This window comes from Ascidia mentula, chromosome 7, assembly GCF_947561715.1.
Source record: "Ascidia mentula chromosome 7, kaAscMent1.1, whole genome shotgun sequence".
Lineage (NCBI taxonomy): Eukaryota > Metazoa > Chordata > Ascidiacea > Phlebobranchia > Ascidiidae > Ascidia > Ascidia mentula.
In genome coordinates this window covers 11,047,414-11,066,396 of record NC_138572.1, presented here as the reverse complement: position 1 = coordinate 11,066,396, position 18,983 = coordinate 11,047,414, and the positions used below count along the sequence as shown (strand labels likewise).

The window sequence follows — 18,983 nt, the reverse complement described above, 5'->3', positions numbered from 1 at the left end:
TTTAAAAAAGCGGCAAGGATTGAAAAATTTTCCGTTTAATGACGACTGTTTTTGTGCTTTCAATTAAATTAAATGCACATTTAGGCCTGCCTTAAGTTTACATCTTAAAAGGTGGGATTAAAGTTATGACATTACCAAAAAAACGTCAAGTGATGGCGCTTAGTCACTGGGCAAAATAACGCACCACCCCTCTTTTCTTAAAGAACAGAGGAATTTCATTGCTGCTGTTTAACCTTTTCGTTTGCCGATCATCATAGACACATAAACTTTTGGGTTGTGACGTCACAGTAACGTATTTTTGTACGATGTCACAGCTTGTCCTGACCTTTGTGGTAATGTAATTTGTGGGTTCTCTTATATTTGAAACTAATCGGTATCTTCAATATAAGGCGCTTTTCCCATATGGAAACAAAAGGGCCTTTTCTGAGGCGAATCCCTTGATTGATGACAAGTTCGCTACATCGAAAAATATTTACGAGTATTGCTCGCCGCTTCTTTTAGTGCAGTTTTTTTTACTTTTTTTAGTCGACGGACAACCGATAAACTTCGGTTGTATTATGGTGATAGCAGGTATGTACCTTTGGTTTATTTCTCAAGCGCAATATTGATGCAGATATTTTAAGAATGCTGATCACGTTATGGGGATTCGTAAAATGCAGTACGCTAAAATATAATAATCTTTTGTGTTTAATATAGACAAGTTCGGAAACTACCAACGAATATCTTTAAAGTTCGACGTCAAGAGTCTTTGAACTCTTGTTTTCACAGTCCTAAAAACAAACATAAATAAAGTTTGACGTCAGCTGACCGTTGTGTCGCGTTGTATTTGGACAACTTTAAACTTGTACAACAAGCCAACCCAGCAAACACACAACGTAGTTTCGACGTTCGCAACGTCGCTGGAAAGTCGAAAATTGGTTGCATACCAGGTAATTTTCAAACTAAACGTCGTATGAAAGTTGGTAACACTGACGTTAGTAATGAACGTTGTCTTCACCAAAAAAGTACGTCATAAATAACGTAAGTAAAACGTTCACTATATACGTTAGATAAAAACCTGAATGCAACTATTTATGTACGTAAATTTTAACGTAACTGGGACGTAACTTCGATACGTTTCAGAAAACCCCAAATCGACCATATTTGCACGTAATTATTGACGTAACCCAGACGTTGATTTGATACGTTTCGATACAACCCGAACGCGACTACAATTGCACGTCAATGTTAACGTAAGAAAGACGTTGATTTGATACGTTTCGATACAACCCGAACGCGACTACAATTGCAAGTCAATGTTAACGTAAGAAAGACGTTGATTTGATACGTTTCGATACAACCCGAACGCGACTACAATTGCACGTCAATGTTAACGTAAGAAAGACGTTGATTTGATACGTTTCGATACAACCCGAACGCAACTACAATTGCACGTCAATGTTAACGTAAGAAAGACGTTGATTTGATACGTTTCGATACAACCCGAACGCGACTACAATTGCAAGTCAATGTTAACGTAAGAAAGACGTTGATTTGATACGTTTCGATACAACCCGAATGCGACCACAATTGCACGTCAATGTTAACGTAAGAAAGACGTTGATTTGATACGTTTCGGTACAACCCGAACGCGACCACAATTGCACGTCAATGTTAACGTAAGAAAGACGTTGATTTGATACGTTTCGATACAACCCGAAAGCGACCACTATTGCACGTCAATGTTAACGTAGGAAAGACGTTGATTTGATACGTTTCGATACAACCCGAATGCGACCACAATTGCACGTCAATGTTAACGTAGGAAAGATGTTAATTTGATACGTTTCGATACAACCCGAATGCGACCACAATTGCACGTCAATGTTAACGTGAGAAAGACGTTTTTGTTTTCGGAAAGTCCTAGTTCCTGTATTCTTACGTTCCGTAAAACGTAGAGAAGATGTTAATTTGATATATTTAAAAAAATATAATTGTGAGTATTTTAGCAGGATATTATTATTGACAAGATAGGCCAGATAAGAGTGTTGTAAAATATCGTTAATATTTGAGGCGAAGTGGGCTAGACATTGTTATTAACACGCTTTTGATTCATCATTCAGAAAGTTAAATTACAAACAAACTATCTGGGTTAAGAACAAAAATCATTTTCGCATTCGCTTAAACTCTTGGCGCGTTATCCCCCGTTGATGCAGCCATTAAATCTTGGCCGCAAACGTTTCACATGGGAAAAAGGTTTTATCAGTCAAAATCTGACAATTGTTTACGCTTCAGATATTCCTTTGCTCAACGTCGACCGACTCCCTTCGCGTCAATTCTAGTGCAATAGGAAACTTTTCAGGATTGGATTTCATAAAACTGCTAAATTTGCTTTATTTGAAATCAAACAAACACCTAAAATACGGACTTTCCCATTACAGAGAGCGATTACATTTAAAATGAGAGTGAAAGTCCAGAATTCGTTTTGCACATAGGTTTTTACAGTTCAACTCAAAATAGCGTGTACTAATAATGTGCAAAATTTGATTTCGATTGAAGTTGAAACAAACGAATGAGAGACTGACAACTTGTTTAAAGACAAAGCACGACCGTCGCGCTTGGCTATTGACTGGCCCATTGAAATGCTTAACCGTTTCGCTCTTGAAAGCCATTCCAATTAAAAGAAAGCGGTGTTTGCAGTTCAACTCAAAATAGAGTGTTCTAATAATGTGCAAAATTTGATTTTGATTGAAGTTGAAACAAACGAATGGGAGACTGACAACTTGTTTGAAGACAAGGCACGACCGTCGCGCTCGGCTATTGACTGGCCCATTGAAATGCTTAACCGTTTCGCTCTTGAAAGCCATTCCAATTAAAAGAAAGCGGTGTCTGCAGTTCAACTCAAAATAGCATGTACTAATAATGTGCAAAATTTGATTTCGATTGAAGTTGAAACAAACGAATGGGAGACTGACAACTTGTTTGAAGACAAGGCACGACCGGCGCGCTTTGCTATTGACCGGCCCATTGAAATGCTTAACCGTTTCGCTCTTGAAAGCCATTCCAATTAAAAGAAAGCGGTTTTTGCAGTTCAACTCAAAATGGCGTGTACTAATAATATGCAAAATTTGATTTCGATTGAAGTTGAAACAAACGAATGGGAGACTGACAACTTGTTTAAAGACAAGGCACGACCGTCGCGCTCTGCTAATGACCGGCCCATTGAAATGCTTAACCGTTTCGCTCTTGAAAGCCATTCCAATTAAAAGAAAGCGGTTTTTGCAGTTCAACTCAAAATAGAGTGTTCTAATAATGTGCAAAATTTGATTTCGATTGAGGTTGAAACAAACGAATGGGAGACTGACAACTTGTTTGAAGACAAGGCACGACCGGCGCGCTTTGCTAATGACCGGCCCATTGAAATGCTTAACCGTTTCGCTCTTGAAAGCCATTCCAATTAAAAGAAAGCGGTTTTTGCAGTTCAACTCAAAATGGCGTGTACTAATAATGTGCAAAATTTGATTTCGATTGAAGTTGAAACAAACGAATGGGAGACTGACAACTTGTTTGAAGACAAAGCACGACCGTCGCGCTCGGCTATTGACTGGCCCATTGAAATGCTTAACCGTTTCGCTCTTGAAAGCCATTCCAATTAAAAGAAAACGGTGTCTGCAGTTCAACTCAAAATAGCATGTACTAATAATGTGCAAAATTTGATTTCGATTGAAGTTGAAACAAACGAATGGGGGACTGACAACTTGTTTGAAGACAAGGCACGACCGTCGCGGTCGGCTATTGACTGCGCACGTAGCAATGCTTAGTCGTTTCGATCTTAAAAGCCATTTAAAAGAAAGCGGTTTTTGTAATTCAACTCAAAACAGAGTGTTGTAATACTGTGCATAATTTTGCATCGCAGGATAGTGAAGGACAAGTCTTTCCAAAATTGTAAAAGAAAACGTAAACGTGATGGAAAGGCCTTTGTGTGGTTTTATAGATGCTTCTAAACATCTGTTTTTAGGAAATGGGGCAAGGTCAGTTGTTTTTAGAGTGATGATTTGCAAATATTAACGTCATATGCGCAGTATTTGTCCCGTACACAGTTCGACAAATTCTACATCCCTTTGACACACACACTGTGATTAATTGGGACTGTCCACCGACCTCGCTATAGTTCGTCCCTTATGGATTTGCCACAGCGTGTGGTCACAGTTCGGCAAGTCAACGCACCGCATACCTCACATGTTCGTAAAAGAAAATTTGGCGCTATCTGGCCTTGCCGCGGCTTGTGGGAGAGAAGCCGGTTGGCGGGAAAGTTTTTCAAAGTACCGTTGGATTCCTCTCAGGAGGGATATATTATTGGTATTGGCTGCGAGTCAAATCAAACTTATGGGTATCCTCCAGTCTTTTGACATGTCAGAAACAGAAATAGCATCAGATGATATTATAGTATTATACTATGATAGCATACCCTTACAACATATATTTTGTTTGCTTCTATTTAGCAAATGTTGTGTTTGTTGTTGGCCTTTAATGTACTTGGATTGTTTTGCAGCTTAATCGTTTGTAAACGGCTTTGGTGTGAAATTATTTGTTTGTTAAGTTCAAAAGTTCCATGAGAATCATTTTGAAAAGCAGGACAAGGAACCTACAGAAAGTAAAGGTAATTTAACTTTATCGTTGTATTGTATATATTGCTATTTTTCATATTTCATGTACAGTTACGTTGGTTCCAAAATTATCAAAGACATGTGTTTTAAATCTTACACCAAAACCTGATTTTAGATATTCTATTTTCTCGGCGGTACTTCTGGGAATGTGGAAAAAAACGAAACACCCACAGGACAAATGAATAAGTAGGTGCTGGTTTTGTCTGGATACCATAATAATGAACTTGTAGCGGATTGTTTAAATCAACTATAGGGTGTTAAATTATAATTATAGAGTATACAAATCTTTTTTCCAGATAATACTTGCTATGGGTATAACATATTATGTCCCGGTACTGCGGTACATGTCACGGCTTGTTTAATGCACTTTAAAGTTAAATTTCCATTTTTACAGTAGCTTGTCGAAAAACTACATTCTGCCCCCAAGAAATCAAAAGGAAGTGGGTTGTTTTTTTAAGCATGCACCGAGAAGGCAATGCGGAGAGAAAGGCAATGTGGCGACTTTTAAAGGGTATGTTTTTGTGTAAAATTTAAAACTGTGTCTTAGTGTGTGACACTGCTGTATAAAACTTTAATTATATTGATTGGTGATATTCTTGCTTTGTTTTTGCAGTACCCCTATTCCAGCAGCGGATTATACGACACCACTGTCTTCATATTGACGGATTTAGCATAGTATTGTTGTGCTGGGATTATTTTAATAAATTATTTTATGTTGACAAACTGCAGGTGGTGCTTATTGTGCAGGCGTTGGTAAGATAAATCAAAAATTATTAATTAACAAAATCTAAATTTTTTGAAAGGTATATCTGGCGTTGAAAGGAACGTTTCAAAATCGTCAGATCGTTGTCAGATTAGACGTTAATTGCAACGTTAGCCCAACGTTCCGAAACTATGGCTAAACAACGTCACAGTAGTCAATGTTTTTACGTTGAAGAAACATTCGCGTAAACGTTTTATAGACGAATCCTGTGACGTAAAATGTAACGTAAAACAAATGTCCTTTCGCGACGTAAACAGCTACGTCAGGAAAACATCGTTTCGAGTCGACATTTCTACGTAAAAATAACGTTGTTACGAATGTCCAGCCAACGTTGGTTTTGAACGTTACTGTACAGAACGTCATTTCTACGTATGTGGTTGACGTTTTCAAAAACGTTTTTAAGACGCAGTTTCGAGTCGACAGTATTACGTAAAAGTAATGTTATAACGAATGTCCAGCCAACGTTGGTTTTGAACGTTACTGTACAGAACGTCATTTCTACATATGTGGTTGACGTTTTTGAAAACGTTTTGAAGACGTAGTTTCGAGTCGACAGATTTACGTAAAAAAAACATTCCGACACTACGTAGATTAGACCAAAACGCAACCCGAAATCTACGTAGAAATTACGTCAAATTGTTTGCTGGGAAGCAACTGTTTTGTAAACACACGATAGTGGAATTTACCTCGGGCATAACTTTAGAAACCTTACAAGGCAACAACCGTTCATTTAAAACCAAACCCGCGGTAGGGTTTCTCACCAGATGAAGTGGTTTTCTGTGCAGGGATATCTTTCGACATGGCTCGTTTCGCAATCTTGGTTATGTTCGTATGTATTGGTTGTGCTTTGTCAAATCCAGAACCTGCAGCTTTCAGAAACGTTTTCAAAGTCCTAAAATGTAAGTACTTTTTTGTATTAACTAATCTTTCCTAAAGATAACATTTTTTTCAACTATTTTTGATTGCATCAGTAAACAAAAACATTGCGGAGAACCTGCAAACAAACTGTCAATCTGCATGTGGACCGGAATGTCAGTTCCCACAATGCTTTGCGAACGCTCTTGGTAAGTTTTATACGTCACATCATTATCATTTCCCCCCTGTTGAAGTGTGATTGATTAAGCGCAGCCAGGAAGGGACCATGACCCCATCAAAATATCTCAGCTAAATATTCGTTGGAGAAGTTTGTTTCCAATTAAGTTATTGCTTAATTTCACTCTCTAGCTTGAGTCAACGAAAAGTCAACGAATTTTCAAAAAGTTAAATTAAAAACTTTTTTAAAAGGTAAAAATTTTGTCTGTTTCAGGTGAAAATGAAAGAAACAAGAGAAACAACATGACGAAAATCAGAAATAATTTGCTAAGATGCGCTGCAAAAAATCCGTGTACAAACTCAGGACTCCTGGAAAAGTTTCAATGCCTGCTGCCAATTTATGAGGCATGCGACAGGTGTCTCACTATGTGTCGTGAATAGTTCAGCAACGTACGACTTTTCTAAATAGTTGCATTTTTCTAAATCTTCCCAATCCATTGAACGAACATTTGACCTTGTTTAATATACATCGCTCAAAATAAAGGATTGTTTGTTGTGATTTGTGGACAAAAATGAAGAATTTTTGAGTTTATTTGAAGAATGAAGTTTGCAAGATTTGATAGACAGATAGATAATGAAACAATATACACCAGAAGAGTAATTATAACTAAATAAAAGTATGGAAAGCTAAAAAATATAAAAAATAACAACAAAAATCGTGGTCAAGTTCGGTCCGGTCCGTAAACGATCATCCATGCTTCCATTGTTAGACGTGAACAGCCGATATGCTCGAAACAGGGCGATGGTAGAGGTCATCGCTCAATGGCGTTGGACTTAGCAAATAAATTATTTATCTATAGCGTTTAAATTTTGAATTGAAGTATGATGCAGAGTATAATGTCAGTGTCCACTTTTTGGACAACGAGAATTACTGTTGGTGCCTAACACAAGTCGAACATAAAACTTACTTTGGACTCTGTGAGGGAATGCTGTCAATAAGTGATTTATTTCCCAAAGATGCTTGTGAACCTCCCATGCAAGGACTAACTTTACTGCGTGGGTCTAAACGTAATATAAGATTATTTAACACGGTTGAAGCTTAATCAGTTTAATTGTAACTTGATATTAGAAAACTTACAGCGTTTTAGGTAACAAGCCAGTCCAATCGCTCCAGCCGCCAGCAAAACAGAAACTCCAATAGCAACCCCAATAATAACCCAGGTACTGTCAGTGGTTGGTGCGGGTGCTGTTGTGGTTGTAATGGAAGTTGTGGTAGTGCTTGATGTAGTGGTGGAAGTTGTTGATGTAGTCTGGAAAAATGGGTAAATAATATATAATTACACAGAGCACAATAGGAAAGAAGGGTACTTTTTACTTCGGTAAATAAACAAAAATCTAGGTAAAGTTTCATTCTAATTATTATTAATCGATTCTGGGAGTCATTTCCCATTCTGTTGCAACTGGCCCTGACGATTTCCACCTTGTGTAATTATGTCACAATCACAGAAACTTTAATTTCAGGCTAATATCTGTCAGCCTTGGTATGTGAGACAAATATATTTCGCTTTTGTAACAAGCTTCCTCTTATTCTATATTTTATTCTATTTGAATACATACTGACAGATTTTAACCTGAAAGTTTCATTCTATTTGTGTACAGTTTCATAAAACCACAAGATAAGCCAAACGATCTCGTCGCTTACCGTGATCAGGCAAATCGTATCGACTGTAAGTCCACACTGAGAACTTGCAAACGTAATCTCATTTCCTTTGAAATTCATCTGTTGAGATCCTTCGATAAAGTTCTTCAAGTTTTCCACAGCCCGTGTCACGTGATCTGTGCTCTCAGCATTCAGATCGAAAATCACTTCAGTGTTGACATCTTGATTGAAAAGCTCCTTGTTTATTCTATGTTAATAATGTTAGATTATTTAATAAGTGGCTTTTCACAAACCTGTCGTGTCTGCGACGTCAAGTGAGCCAATGTAAGCTGATGTGAGGAGATCTGTAAACTCGTTGTACATGAAAACTTTAAACAATGATCTTTGCGCGTTGGTGTATGGTCGCGAGTTGATTAGAACTCTGTGATAAAATAAAACACATATAGGTAGACATGCGGAAGCTTCAGAGATTCATTACATTTCAAAAACGTTGTCAACCTGTTGCCTAAGACGTAATATTTAATATTTTGTCACTTGAAAGGTTTGGCTCTAACCTGGCTCTTTGAGTTGCTGCCGATGCTGTGTGAATGTTATCTGTTCCAGCAGTATGGAACTAAAAGCAAATTACATATTTTGCTTAAAGTACAAAATAAAGTTATATACAGTCACTTAATAGTGCAGTGTATAAATATATTGAAAAATAAACATCACAAACCCATACTAACCTGTACGGGTTCGGCGAGTACGTTCATGTCGTAAGCTGGAGGATTCGTGTAAACTCGGAAGAGCAAGTTGTACTTGTGATAACGCTGCGTGTTGGTAATTTTCAGACCAGTGGTGGTTATTAAACCGCTGGTTGCGTCAAACGTAAACGAATTTACACCAGAAACGTTGGATGTTCCGTAAATGACGTCATCGTCAAGTGAAACTGTCGCATGCCAGGTAAGACCCTGTGTTATAATTACAGTTACAATATTAAAACAAAGACTACTATTGTGTTTTATCGCAACTATTTCTGTTTACACAATAAGCAAAATCACTCATGCCAAGAAAGACCTTGTGTTACAATCCAATGTTACTTATATCTTCCTTTAAGAAAAATGAGTAGCCCAGTCGGAAAAAATGGTTTCATGTATATTGTGTTTCACAACATATGATAATGTAGCTAATTGGACCATGATATAAACGTATACTTTATGTCCAATGTTCTGAAGCAGGTTTCCTGAACTGTCGCGTAACTGAAGCGTCATAACTACGTCATCATCGTGGTTGTAGAGAGATCCGATTCCAGAAGTGAAAGCAGGGTGAACTGTACGTTGATTTACAGTGACTATCACTTCATGTTGACCAACAAAGACTGGACTTGGTTCCGACACCTGGTAGTGTTTAAGATTTTCAGTCTATTTTTTTACAGCAGCTAACACGGTGAAACTCTTCTTTCACTAGAGGTATTCCGTAAAACAAATTAAGTTTTGTATTTTGCAATTTTGTTCCGTCAAGTTATTATCTTAGAAAACGCTACAATTACTTTTGTTAGGAAGCCGACTTACTTCAAATCGTAGAATGTATCCTTGACCAGCATGTGAGATGGTAAGATCACTAAAAGTTGCATTTCCCTGGAAGTTGACAACATCGAATATTACACACATTTGTTGCCACTTAGTAAATACAGTTACAGCTTGCCGCGTTGAGTATTTCCATCCGAGCAAAAGGTACATCTTTATGTTAGAGCTACCCGTAATCATTTACGCCTCAAAAATACTGCAAAAGCTGTCACCCAATTACACAATTTACTCAATTAATCTGCAATCAAATTTCTGATCGAAAACAGTTTCTACATAACAACCAAATAATTACGTTTGAGATAGGAACTGTAGTTTGTCCACTGAGCACAGCTGAGGAATCTGCGTTGGATCCAGAATTGTCGAGCGATACAGTTATCATCCAATTACCTCCCAAAGTATCCACAATTTCACCCTAGAATTATAAAAGTGTTTCCATGTTTATTATAAATTACCCGTGTTCATAGAACAATAAACTGTTTCATAACCGACGCTTTCGCGGTAAACATACCTGACTGTCTTTAAGAGTTACAGTTGCAGCCGTCGGGAAAGCAGTTAATTCTTCAACCGTGTCCGCGAGGGCAATAGACATAGTTCTGGGAACTTTGTGGACGACTACTCCTTGGCTGTAATCTGTTTATAAAAATACGAATGACCACGTGGTATTGTGTGAGGGTTTAGATACCTGTGTTGTTTGTTGCAGCGCTCTGTGACGACATTCCTATTACGGATGCGTTAACAATAGCCGATAAATCGCCTTGCTGGAAGTGAAGAAGAATCTGTGGAAAAGGATTTAATAAGATATAAAATGCTGAAGGCAAAGAGAGGCATGATTTGATAAACTGCGTATGTTAAATGACTGACTTACCAAGTCAGTTTTATTATTCAGAGTATCAGGATCGAGTTCCACACTGCTGTTAATGTTGGTGTTGTTTGTAATTTCGTCGCCAAATTCCAATGTAACTTCATACACAGTAGTTGCTCGTTTTTGGTGACTAAAGTATGAAGTGCGATTTGTTAGTTCAGTTTCGCAAACTCTTCTTCAAAGTTTTCTTTAATCCGTTGGTGATATTACCCAACGAAAAAAAGTTTCAAGTAAGGTTGTGCATACCTGATCGAGCGGCGCTTGCGTGAATTTTCTGCCACGATATCCACAACCCGGATTTTATATGAGGGAACGTCCAAAAACCTGAAGAGAGAAAAATAGAGGAATAAACGCTTGAACATAAAAATGATAAGGAACACAAATGCAAAACTTACGCGGCAAGATTTCTTATAATATTTTCGCCAAAAAAGTCGTCAATACTTTGAGCTGCGATTGAAAATCCTATTTCGATCAACGGACTTGTTCTAATTTCAATCGGTTCAGTTCCTCGTATTGTAACATATAATAATCGGGTATAAGGATCGATGAAGTTTGCACCGTTTACAGCTGCAGGTAAGAACAATAACATGAAATTAATTTTTTGGGTATTCCGGGTGTCTGACCTCACGCCGTGAAAAGTAAAAACGATTCATCTATTTTAATAAAAAGTCAATTGATCAGAAACCCTTATTGCAAGCATTGCTGTGTTGGTAGGTTAAAATTTAAAGATATAAAGGCAGATTTAAGCTATGTATTGAAAGAAAAATAATCCTCCACATTTGTTGTTACGTAAATGCAGAATGATTTGGTAACAGTTTTGCGACAGTTTTTGGTTTGGTTCAACCTGTAACTTTTTAAATAAATCTTGCTTTTGACAAGTAGGTAATTTCACAAGCTTACAGGAATCGACGGAAGGTCGAAATTCATCAGGGTTGCTTGCCGATGGACGTCGTTTTGCCCATATTTCTCTCTTGTGATCGTAGTACGAGTTTTCGGCGTGAATGTAAAGTTTGGACTCAGTTCTGTAAACGTCCAACCTCTCCGGTCGCGCATAGCTGGAAAAAAATGGAAAAATTCTTGGAATATGATCAAATGTACAGTGGTCCTTAAAATAGTCACCAACACTTACAAAATGCCAAGACGAACTGTGTCTGTGTCTGCAACGTTGAGTAAATGGAATCTCATCTTTCTTGGGGTGTAACCGGTACAGAATATGTCAAAGTGGGTATTGGTGCTGACAATTAAGTAGAATGTTGAGATTCGCTTTTGACAAGTGTATTCGAAACACCAACCGTGATCCTGCGGTCCTGCAGATACATTAATTGCGTTTATGCTTTGTACAACTTTCAATATTTTTGTTGTAAAATACAAATCTGACAAATATACACCTTTTGTTTAAAAAAGATTTGTATTTTATGACGTTTCGCCTGTACGAACGACTAGGGTTCTTCAGAGAAGATTTTCGCTCGTACCTCATTATAATACCTGATGGTCAAACCTATTTTCAGTTTTAAATATCGTTACCAAAATACTCTTGACACCAAAATAACTTTGCATGGCCCTTTACCGCTTTTTCACATTGTTTATTTGCTTTAAAATCTTTTCTGACCTGCTTCATATAGCCTAGGCACCAGATGCAATACAATCTGCTGCTAAAATCCTAGTCCCAATGATTCATTAAATTAACAAAAGAAAGAGCATGCATGCATCTCTTGGTGAGGTTTGAACTCACGGCCCTGGGCTAACCAGGCCCAGAATATTAGAGCTGTGATCGCCACATATAAAGGGCCTGCGCAGTGGGGCGATCCTGCCTTGCTATGCGAAAGCATGGTATCACTTCTATATATATACATTTTATAATATTTTGATATTTTGTACATTCAATACTGATAATACCAATTTTACCATTGTTAAGATCAATATATCGATCTCCAAGCAAAGCCACGGGTGAAAGTCGTCTAGTTTCCGTATCACCGTCCAAACTTTCCATAACTAACATGGCGTAATCACGTGTTCCTTCACCATGACAGTCATAAGCTTGCCAGGATGGAACGTAGTTGCAAGTGTCGCTTCGAATGATGCCTGGACATTGGTAACTTTGTCAGCATGGAGTTTTATATAAGTATCAATTTAAGGTTTAATGTGAATAATATATATACCTCTGTTTTCTACAATATCAGACACAGGAATTCTTGTTCCATCCGTACCAGTTAACATTGTCAGAGGAATGCGGTAATCCCCAAGTCCGAGACTAATTCGATTAGGGTCGTCCCAACCATACTCAGCCTATAAACAATCAAGTTAATTTGTTAGAGATAAATATAGACAAACTTAGGTTTTTGTATGTGTATTCTAAATCATTTATATTCAGATAATTTAAACTAACCTGGGGAATAACAGCACCGACTTCACCCAAAAAGCTTCCGTCCAAATCTTTTATGAGAACTTTCTTTTTCGCGTCGCATTCCATATCCACACAATCCGAAGGATTCACTTTGCTTTTAATTGAAAAAAGGGATTAAGAAAACAAAAAAATAATTCCTGTATCACATAAACATTTTACTACAGTTAGTATTTCTGACACTGAGTATGTTGACAGTGAAATTATGTAAAACTAGCATGCATGTTAAACTCTTTTCAATTTATGAGTCTTGAGATATATATTGTAAAATACCCGGGATTTGGACGACCAATGAAAACTTTGCTTGCTTCGTCGACCTCAATCCACTTCATTCTCTCAACGTAAGTTGGGTGGAAAGCATCTTCGTTGGCAGGGTTGGTGTAAAACACGAGATCCCGGGTTGTTCCATGTTGTTGGTATGAGTAGGCAGTTAAACCTGACAGAAAAACTTGTATGTTAATTACACTGAGGCCTGCGCACAATTGTTGTAAGTGAAAGTAAAATTTATATTTTTGAGTCTCATGAATTACACTGTAATTAAGTTAAAATATCAAACAATATATAATTTTAAGTGGAAATCTTTCAACCAATAGCATATTACTTGATTTCTTAATTATGAAAACATTTTTTTTTGACAATTAACCTGAAATATTGAGTAGTCCATGGATAGCCGGGTAGTTTTTGTTTGCGTTAAAGTTTTTAGCCGGAGCCCCGTTCGTTCCACTTGCAAACATTGCCAACATAACACATGTCTTTCCACCAGTGGGCGTTGCAGGAGCTTTTTTGCTGGGACTGAAATAAAAACATTTGAGTTGAGTGCTCGGTTTCAAACCACATTTGTCTTGTTTTTAAAGAATGGGCTGATTGAAGCAAAATTACACACAAAAACATCAAAAATGCCTTTTCCGTATATACATATATATATCACTACTGAAATAACAAACACCATTGTATTTCGTAATGCTTAAAGTTATTTCGTAATGCTTTATTATAACGTGACGAAATGCAGCGCATTAGATCTGTATATTTGTTTTTACCCAAAACTGCCAAAGAAGGACTGTTAAGTTTCTTCATAATAACAAGCACGCATGGTTACTTACGCTTTCGATCTGATCTTCAAGTTTTTGTCTTTCCTTTCGTCCATGACATCAAGCGTTGGATCGAACATATCACTGCGACCCACGCACAAAACATTTTCCATCGTGGCATGTTTGTTAACATATGCATGAGAGAGAGCAGCTGGTCCAAAGATCAATGGAAAGTATCCCACCTTCATCAGAAATAAGTGCTTTAATTTGTGTACATAAACCTATATTTTGCGTAACATAATATGAGATAGAAAAAGGTACTACCGTTGAGTCGACAATTACAGTATTTCTAACAATAACGCTTGTTGCAGTTTGATGATAGATTCCATAATCCCAGGCTTTGTATATAACAAAGTTACGAATCATTGAACAAGATCCGATTCCATCTTCAGTAAAGATTTGAACTCCGTGTAAGCCTCCGTGGGCAACATTGCCTGAGTTAAAAAATATTCTGCAGTGTTTACCAGGCACACCCTAAAATTATACCAAACCTGTCCATGCATTTTCTTCCCCTGCGTCACAAGCCTCTCCATCAATATGATAACACAACCTCTCACAACCAGAAGCTGCATTGCCGTTCATTATTAGGTCTGTAGCTTGAGAAACTTCGAAATTTGCTTGCCAGTCCTAACGAGTAAAACACATTGACTCCTTTAAGTGATACCACAATGTAATAATATAAGTATTACAGATTGCATAAAATATTTACAGTAATTTATACTTAAGTATTTGTTTCTACTCACTGCGGAGGGATCAAATTTGTCTCCATAAGAACCTGGAAACAGGGAAACAGTGACAAGATTTCTCTCAATCCGGTGATTTCTTCCCGTTATTCTGATTCCTGTCAAAACATAAAGCGATCATTTTATGTATTTTGCGACCAAATCTTTCCTGTGTAAAATATACCGTCGTGTATGGTTCGATGAACAACGTTGTCGGTAATGGAAATTCCGTTGGCACCAAATGTTCCGATTGCAGTCGAATAACCATCGTGGAAGGCACAGCCTTTGACGTAAGATGGTCGTGACGCCACAACGTTTCCAGTATTCTGCCAAGCAAGAGAGAATCTTGGATCGTGAGGTTCGGTCCATCCTTCCTGTCCAGTTCGATGGAACTCAACGTTACTCAGACGAGCCCAACCTGAAAAAATCTTAATTTTTGGTGGAGATAAATGATCTGGAATGTAATGTTTAAAATATTGGTCTTCATTTCTATATTAAATAAACATATTATATTAGAATACCGGGCTGTCTGAACCGTACAAACTTACCAGTAGTTGAAGCACCACCAGATGTATATCTTCCAACAATCACACGTGCTCCGAAAGCTTCTTCGTCGATAGTTGGATAATCCTCACCTTTAAACATTCTTAATAATATTTGTTCGAACTTAAAAAATAATGGAACAAGTATTTATACCCACCTACGATTTTAATGTTGCGGGTCAAGATTCCTACTTCAGCCGCCATTTCGTATGAGAATCCGCTGATATTATAGGATTCACCCAAATGTCTGTATGCCAAAGTTCCTGCGAGACCAATGGTGTTGCCAGAAACACTGGTAATCACATGCTTTTCTGTTTCGTTTGCACTGAAAATTAATCAAATAAGATACTGCCAATGCCTTACTGCCGTTGGATAGTTTTTAATTCCACTGGTGATATTTTTCTTACCTGTAACCAGTTGTAGTGATAACAATCTCATCTCCAACATCCCAATCCACTTCTGCCGAAACCACGATTGAAGTGGCACCAGCACTGGCAGTCTGAGCCAATTTCACCCAATGGTTAACTTCAGTCTTTCCATGCAAATCGCATCCTCCGAAGCAACCCAAGGCTTTCGATCCAACAACTAACAAAAAGTGTTGTTTGTTTAAAACGAATACATATTTAGTTTGGTTATCATTTTTTAAAACATTGTTGCTCACGAAATTTCTCCGGGGAAGTATGATTCCCTCGAAGGAGAATTGTCAAATTGTTTGAAAAATAATCTGACTCACTAAATCCAGCAATCAAACGACCCTGTTAAAATGTGGTGTAATGTACGTTACGTAACAAGCACAATACAGTTTACTGAAGAAAACGTTTACTTTATTGCAAAACGAAAACAATATACACCTGTAAAAAATAATATTTTGTACTTACAAGAACCATTATGGTTTCAGCAGATACGGTCGTCGATGCCTCAAACTGGAGGTCGCCGATGATTGTTAAGGAATCAACTGTTATTTCGTTGACATCAACTATCACCCAACAATCCGCCAAAACGATTGGGTTCATTGGGTCCTTTTGTATAAATATCGTGTCTTTAGGCGTTAAAATATAAAACGAACTTTAGAGTACTTACTGTCCGGTTTATGCAGGAAGAAGTTTGATTTGACCAGAGGGAAACTATTGGTGGAGCTTCACGATCTGGTGGTATTTCAAATGTGGGTGGTGGAATGCAGCCTTCATAAAAGCATCTAAAAAATGATGTTTTAGCTGGAGATTTATTTTGTCATAAAACATAGAAATAATCCTTACCTGAAAATGTTGGGAGACGCAGAGGTTTGTCTTTTAATCAAGTACTTGAACACCTTGTTGTCTTGGTCGTAATGCCAATCCAGGTTTCGCAAAGAAGGTATTGTCTCCTCATTAATTTCCGTGGCATTCTCAATGGCATACTTAGCAACACCGTTTATCGAAATCCTTGGTAAAACATACATATATTACATTTAAGATGCGAGGAAAGTTACAACTATACATGCATTAAGTTAGCAATGTGGTGCAAAATAGAATGCTTTTTATTGCAAGTTTGCATAATTAATTAGGATAAAATGACGTAAAATTTATTAAATTCAGGCAAAACAAAGTAACAAAAATTATTCAATTAAATAAGCTTCAAAATCACCTGTCTGGTCTCTGTGTAAATTTATGTGAAACAGTGACGTAATCGCCTTCTATGAAGTCATAAAATCCTGAGTTGTAAGTAATGTTTGTAAATTGCTCCCTGTTCTTAAAGTGCACAGTGTGATCTTTCTCGCCAGTTAAAAGTGCCATGTAACCTGAATGATTGTGTTTTCCTTCTTGTTATTCGCCATTCGGTCACTTCCAAACCAAAAGCACAAAAAAGCTACGTAATAACCAAATGTACCTTGCGGATGAGTAAGTCGTAAAAACCCGTAAGAGACAGTACTGTTTCCGTATTGGTTTGAAACAATTAGATCTTTTCCACTCAAAGATGTAGGAACCACGTTATTTATCGCAAATCTATGAAAACGCACTTCTGGCTTGCACATTGCTGATGGCAAATTCCCTTGGTTCAACGTGTCTTCTTCCGCAAGCTAAAATATCGTAAGTTTTTACGTTGTGTGCGGTACAGGTTAACCTATAGCTTACCCAACAATTCCCGCTCAAGTCAATTAGACCTGACTTAGGCAGGACTTTAGTGAAGTGATCACGACCAGTAAATGTGCCGTCCCTATCCTCAAGCACTGCTTCGTGCTCCCAATGCCAATTGATTTTGCGAGTAACAGATATAAATTGCATTCCTAAACAACAATCACTGCATATTATTAATAATAGTATTTTTAATATTAATCAATAGAAATTTCATCCTCAAAACACGCGTTTAACATTGTAGTGTTACATTGAAACCACAAAAATTATTATTTATTATAACTTATAACTTTATACAACAAGTTTAGTTTGTTTTGTATGAAAGGTATATATGTTGCTAAACTCACTTTGAAGCCAGGTGTAAAAGCCGCCACATGTGGACGAGCAAGATCCTTTTATGGCTTTGAATCCTAAAGTAAAGCCAAACCTATCAAAGTTGTAGAATTCCACGCCGTCCAACAACATTCCAGGTCCAAGTGGCAGTTGCTAAAAGCACATTAAAAAAGCATTTGCATATCATATGCATCAAACTGCAAAATTTGCGAGAATTCTGTTCAATATGGTGGTTTGTTGGTGGCTAATTAATTATAAGTTTTTAACGTTTTGGTGATATAGTTTTGAGGTGTCATACTGAGAACAAATATGCTGTAAGATTTCTGTGCGCGTAACTGTCCATGTGAGGTAATTTCACAACAATAGAAACGTCACAATGCCCCTACCAAATGTATGATGCAAGGCTAGTGCCAGGCCAGCAATCTTAATGTTTGCCACGTGTTGAACTTGTCCGCGTGCAGTAAACTGTTTTGGTGGTTAAATTATATTTGAAAAGTGAATTGACACAAGTTGATAACTTAAATAGTGACTGCCTAACGTAAATTTACCTGGTGCAACCGAATGCGATTCGAAGTCGGTCCTTGTGCATCTTGTAATGATGAGTTAAATATTGTCTGCTGTGTTACATGTGTCACTGTTCGCTAATATGTGTTTGTTTTGTTTAGTGAACGTGTCACAGTTCGTTAACTGTGGCGCAGAATAAAAGAATACTTTGCTGTCGGTGCGGTCAAACCCGTGTTACATATGCCATAGATTTATCTGTTCCCTTAGGCATCGTAGTCCCACAGGAGATTTTTATGAACTGCACTTTTTAGTAGAAGTAAGACTTGATATACTTACTATGCCGATATTAGTTTCAAAACCACTTGTGGAAACATCGGAATGACCAACAATAAGCGAGTTTTTGATCACAGAACCTTTTTCTTCACCCCATGGCGACCCTCTGATGCGTTTAAGATCCATTCCGGCCACTTCGTTGTTCACCATCACAAAGTCGTGGAATTGAATCGCTCCACAATTTACCCATTCTGCTCCCTTTTCACAATGCCAGGTCGTTAAGGATTTGAACTTGGCTGGGCTTGGATCATTTCCACCACATCTGTTATTGAAATTGTGAAAAGTTTTTAATGCAACGATCCTAAGACCAAACTAAGTTGTCTATTGGAGATCTATGGGTCAAAATATTTCTGAAATTCTAAAAGTTTTGTTTAATTTAAAGTTTATATGCATTATATTCGTTATTACTACAAACCAAAGG

At 37.5% G+C, this 18,983-nt stretch overlaps 1 protein-coding gene across 1 annotated transcript in view; it reads right to left on the bottom strand.

Annotated features, from left to right (window-relative positions):
* Window positions 1–7,014: 7,014 nt before the first annotated feature.
* Window positions 7,015–18,983, bottom strand: part of LOC145908976 (fibrocystin-L-like) — a 29,905-nt gene continuing 17,936 nt past the window's right edge. The window contains exons 52-90 of the mRNA XM_082996293.1: window positions 18,566–18,824; window positions 17,740–17,878; window positions 17,374–17,544; window positions 17,148–17,324; window positions 16,905–17,058; window positions 16,538–16,702; window positions 16,362–16,476; window positions 16,160–16,300; window positions 15,931–16,036; window positions 15,689–15,866; window positions 15,440–15,606; window positions 15,288–15,374; window positions 14,924–15,157; window positions 14,761–14,858; window positions 14,509–14,644; window positions 14,282–14,451; window positions 14,030–14,199; window positions 13,573–13,721; window positions 13,203–13,365; window positions 12,915–13,026; window positions 12,688–12,814; window positions 12,434–12,610; window positions 11,658–11,835; window positions 11,429–11,583; window positions 10,924–11,095; window positions 10,790–10,852; window positions 10,532–10,658; window positions 10,349–10,442; window positions 10,175–10,296; window positions 9,959–10,078; window positions 9,652–9,717; window positions 9,295–9,477; window positions 8,827–9,051; window positions 8,656–8,714; window positions 8,395–8,522; window positions 8,144–8,322; window positions 7,580–7,751; window positions 7,410–7,503; window positions 7,015–7,274 (exon numbers count right to left, since the gene is read on the bottom strand). Coding sequence (XP_082852419.1) covers window positions 7,208–7,274; window positions 7,410–7,503; window positions 7,580–7,751; window positions 8,144–8,322; window positions 8,395–8,522; window positions 8,656–8,714; window positions 8,827–9,051; window positions 9,295–9,477; window positions 9,652–9,717; window positions 9,959–10,078; window positions 10,175–10,296; window positions 10,349–10,442; window positions 10,532–10,658; window positions 10,790–10,852; window positions 10,924–11,095; window positions 11,429–11,583; window positions 11,658–11,835; window positions 12,434–12,610; window positions 12,688–12,814; window positions 12,915–13,026; window positions 13,203–13,365; window positions 13,573–13,721; window positions 14,030–14,199; window positions 14,282–14,451; window positions 14,509–14,644; window positions 14,761–14,858; window positions 14,924–15,157; window positions 15,288–15,374; window positions 15,440–15,606; window positions 15,689–15,866; window positions 15,931–16,036; window positions 16,160–16,300; window positions 16,362–16,476; window positions 16,538–16,702; window positions 16,905–17,058; window positions 17,148–17,324; window positions 17,374–17,544; window positions 17,740–17,878; window positions 18,566–18,824 — 5,599 coding nt within the window. The 3' untranslated portion in view covers window positions 7,015–7,207. The remainder of the gene's footprint in view (window positions 7,275–7,409; window positions 7,504–7,579; window positions 7,752–8,143; window positions 8,323–8,394; window positions 8,523–8,655; window positions 8,715–8,826; window positions 9,052–9,294; window positions 9,478–9,651; window positions 9,718–9,958; window positions 10,079–10,174; window positions 10,297–10,348; window positions 10,443–10,531; window positions 10,659–10,789; window positions 10,853–10,923; window positions 11,096–11,428; window positions 11,584–11,657; window positions 11,836–12,433; window positions 12,611–12,687; window positions 12,815–12,914; window positions 13,027–13,202; window positions 13,366–13,572; window positions 13,722–14,029; window positions 14,200–14,281; window positions 14,452–14,508; window positions 14,645–14,760; window positions 14,859–14,923; window positions 15,158–15,287; window positions 15,375–15,439; window positions 15,607–15,688; window positions 15,867–15,930; window positions 16,037–16,159; window positions 16,301–16,361; window positions 16,477–16,537; window positions 16,703–16,904; window positions 17,059–17,147; window positions 17,325–17,373; window positions 17,545–17,739; window positions 17,879–18,565; window positions 18,825–18,983) is intronic.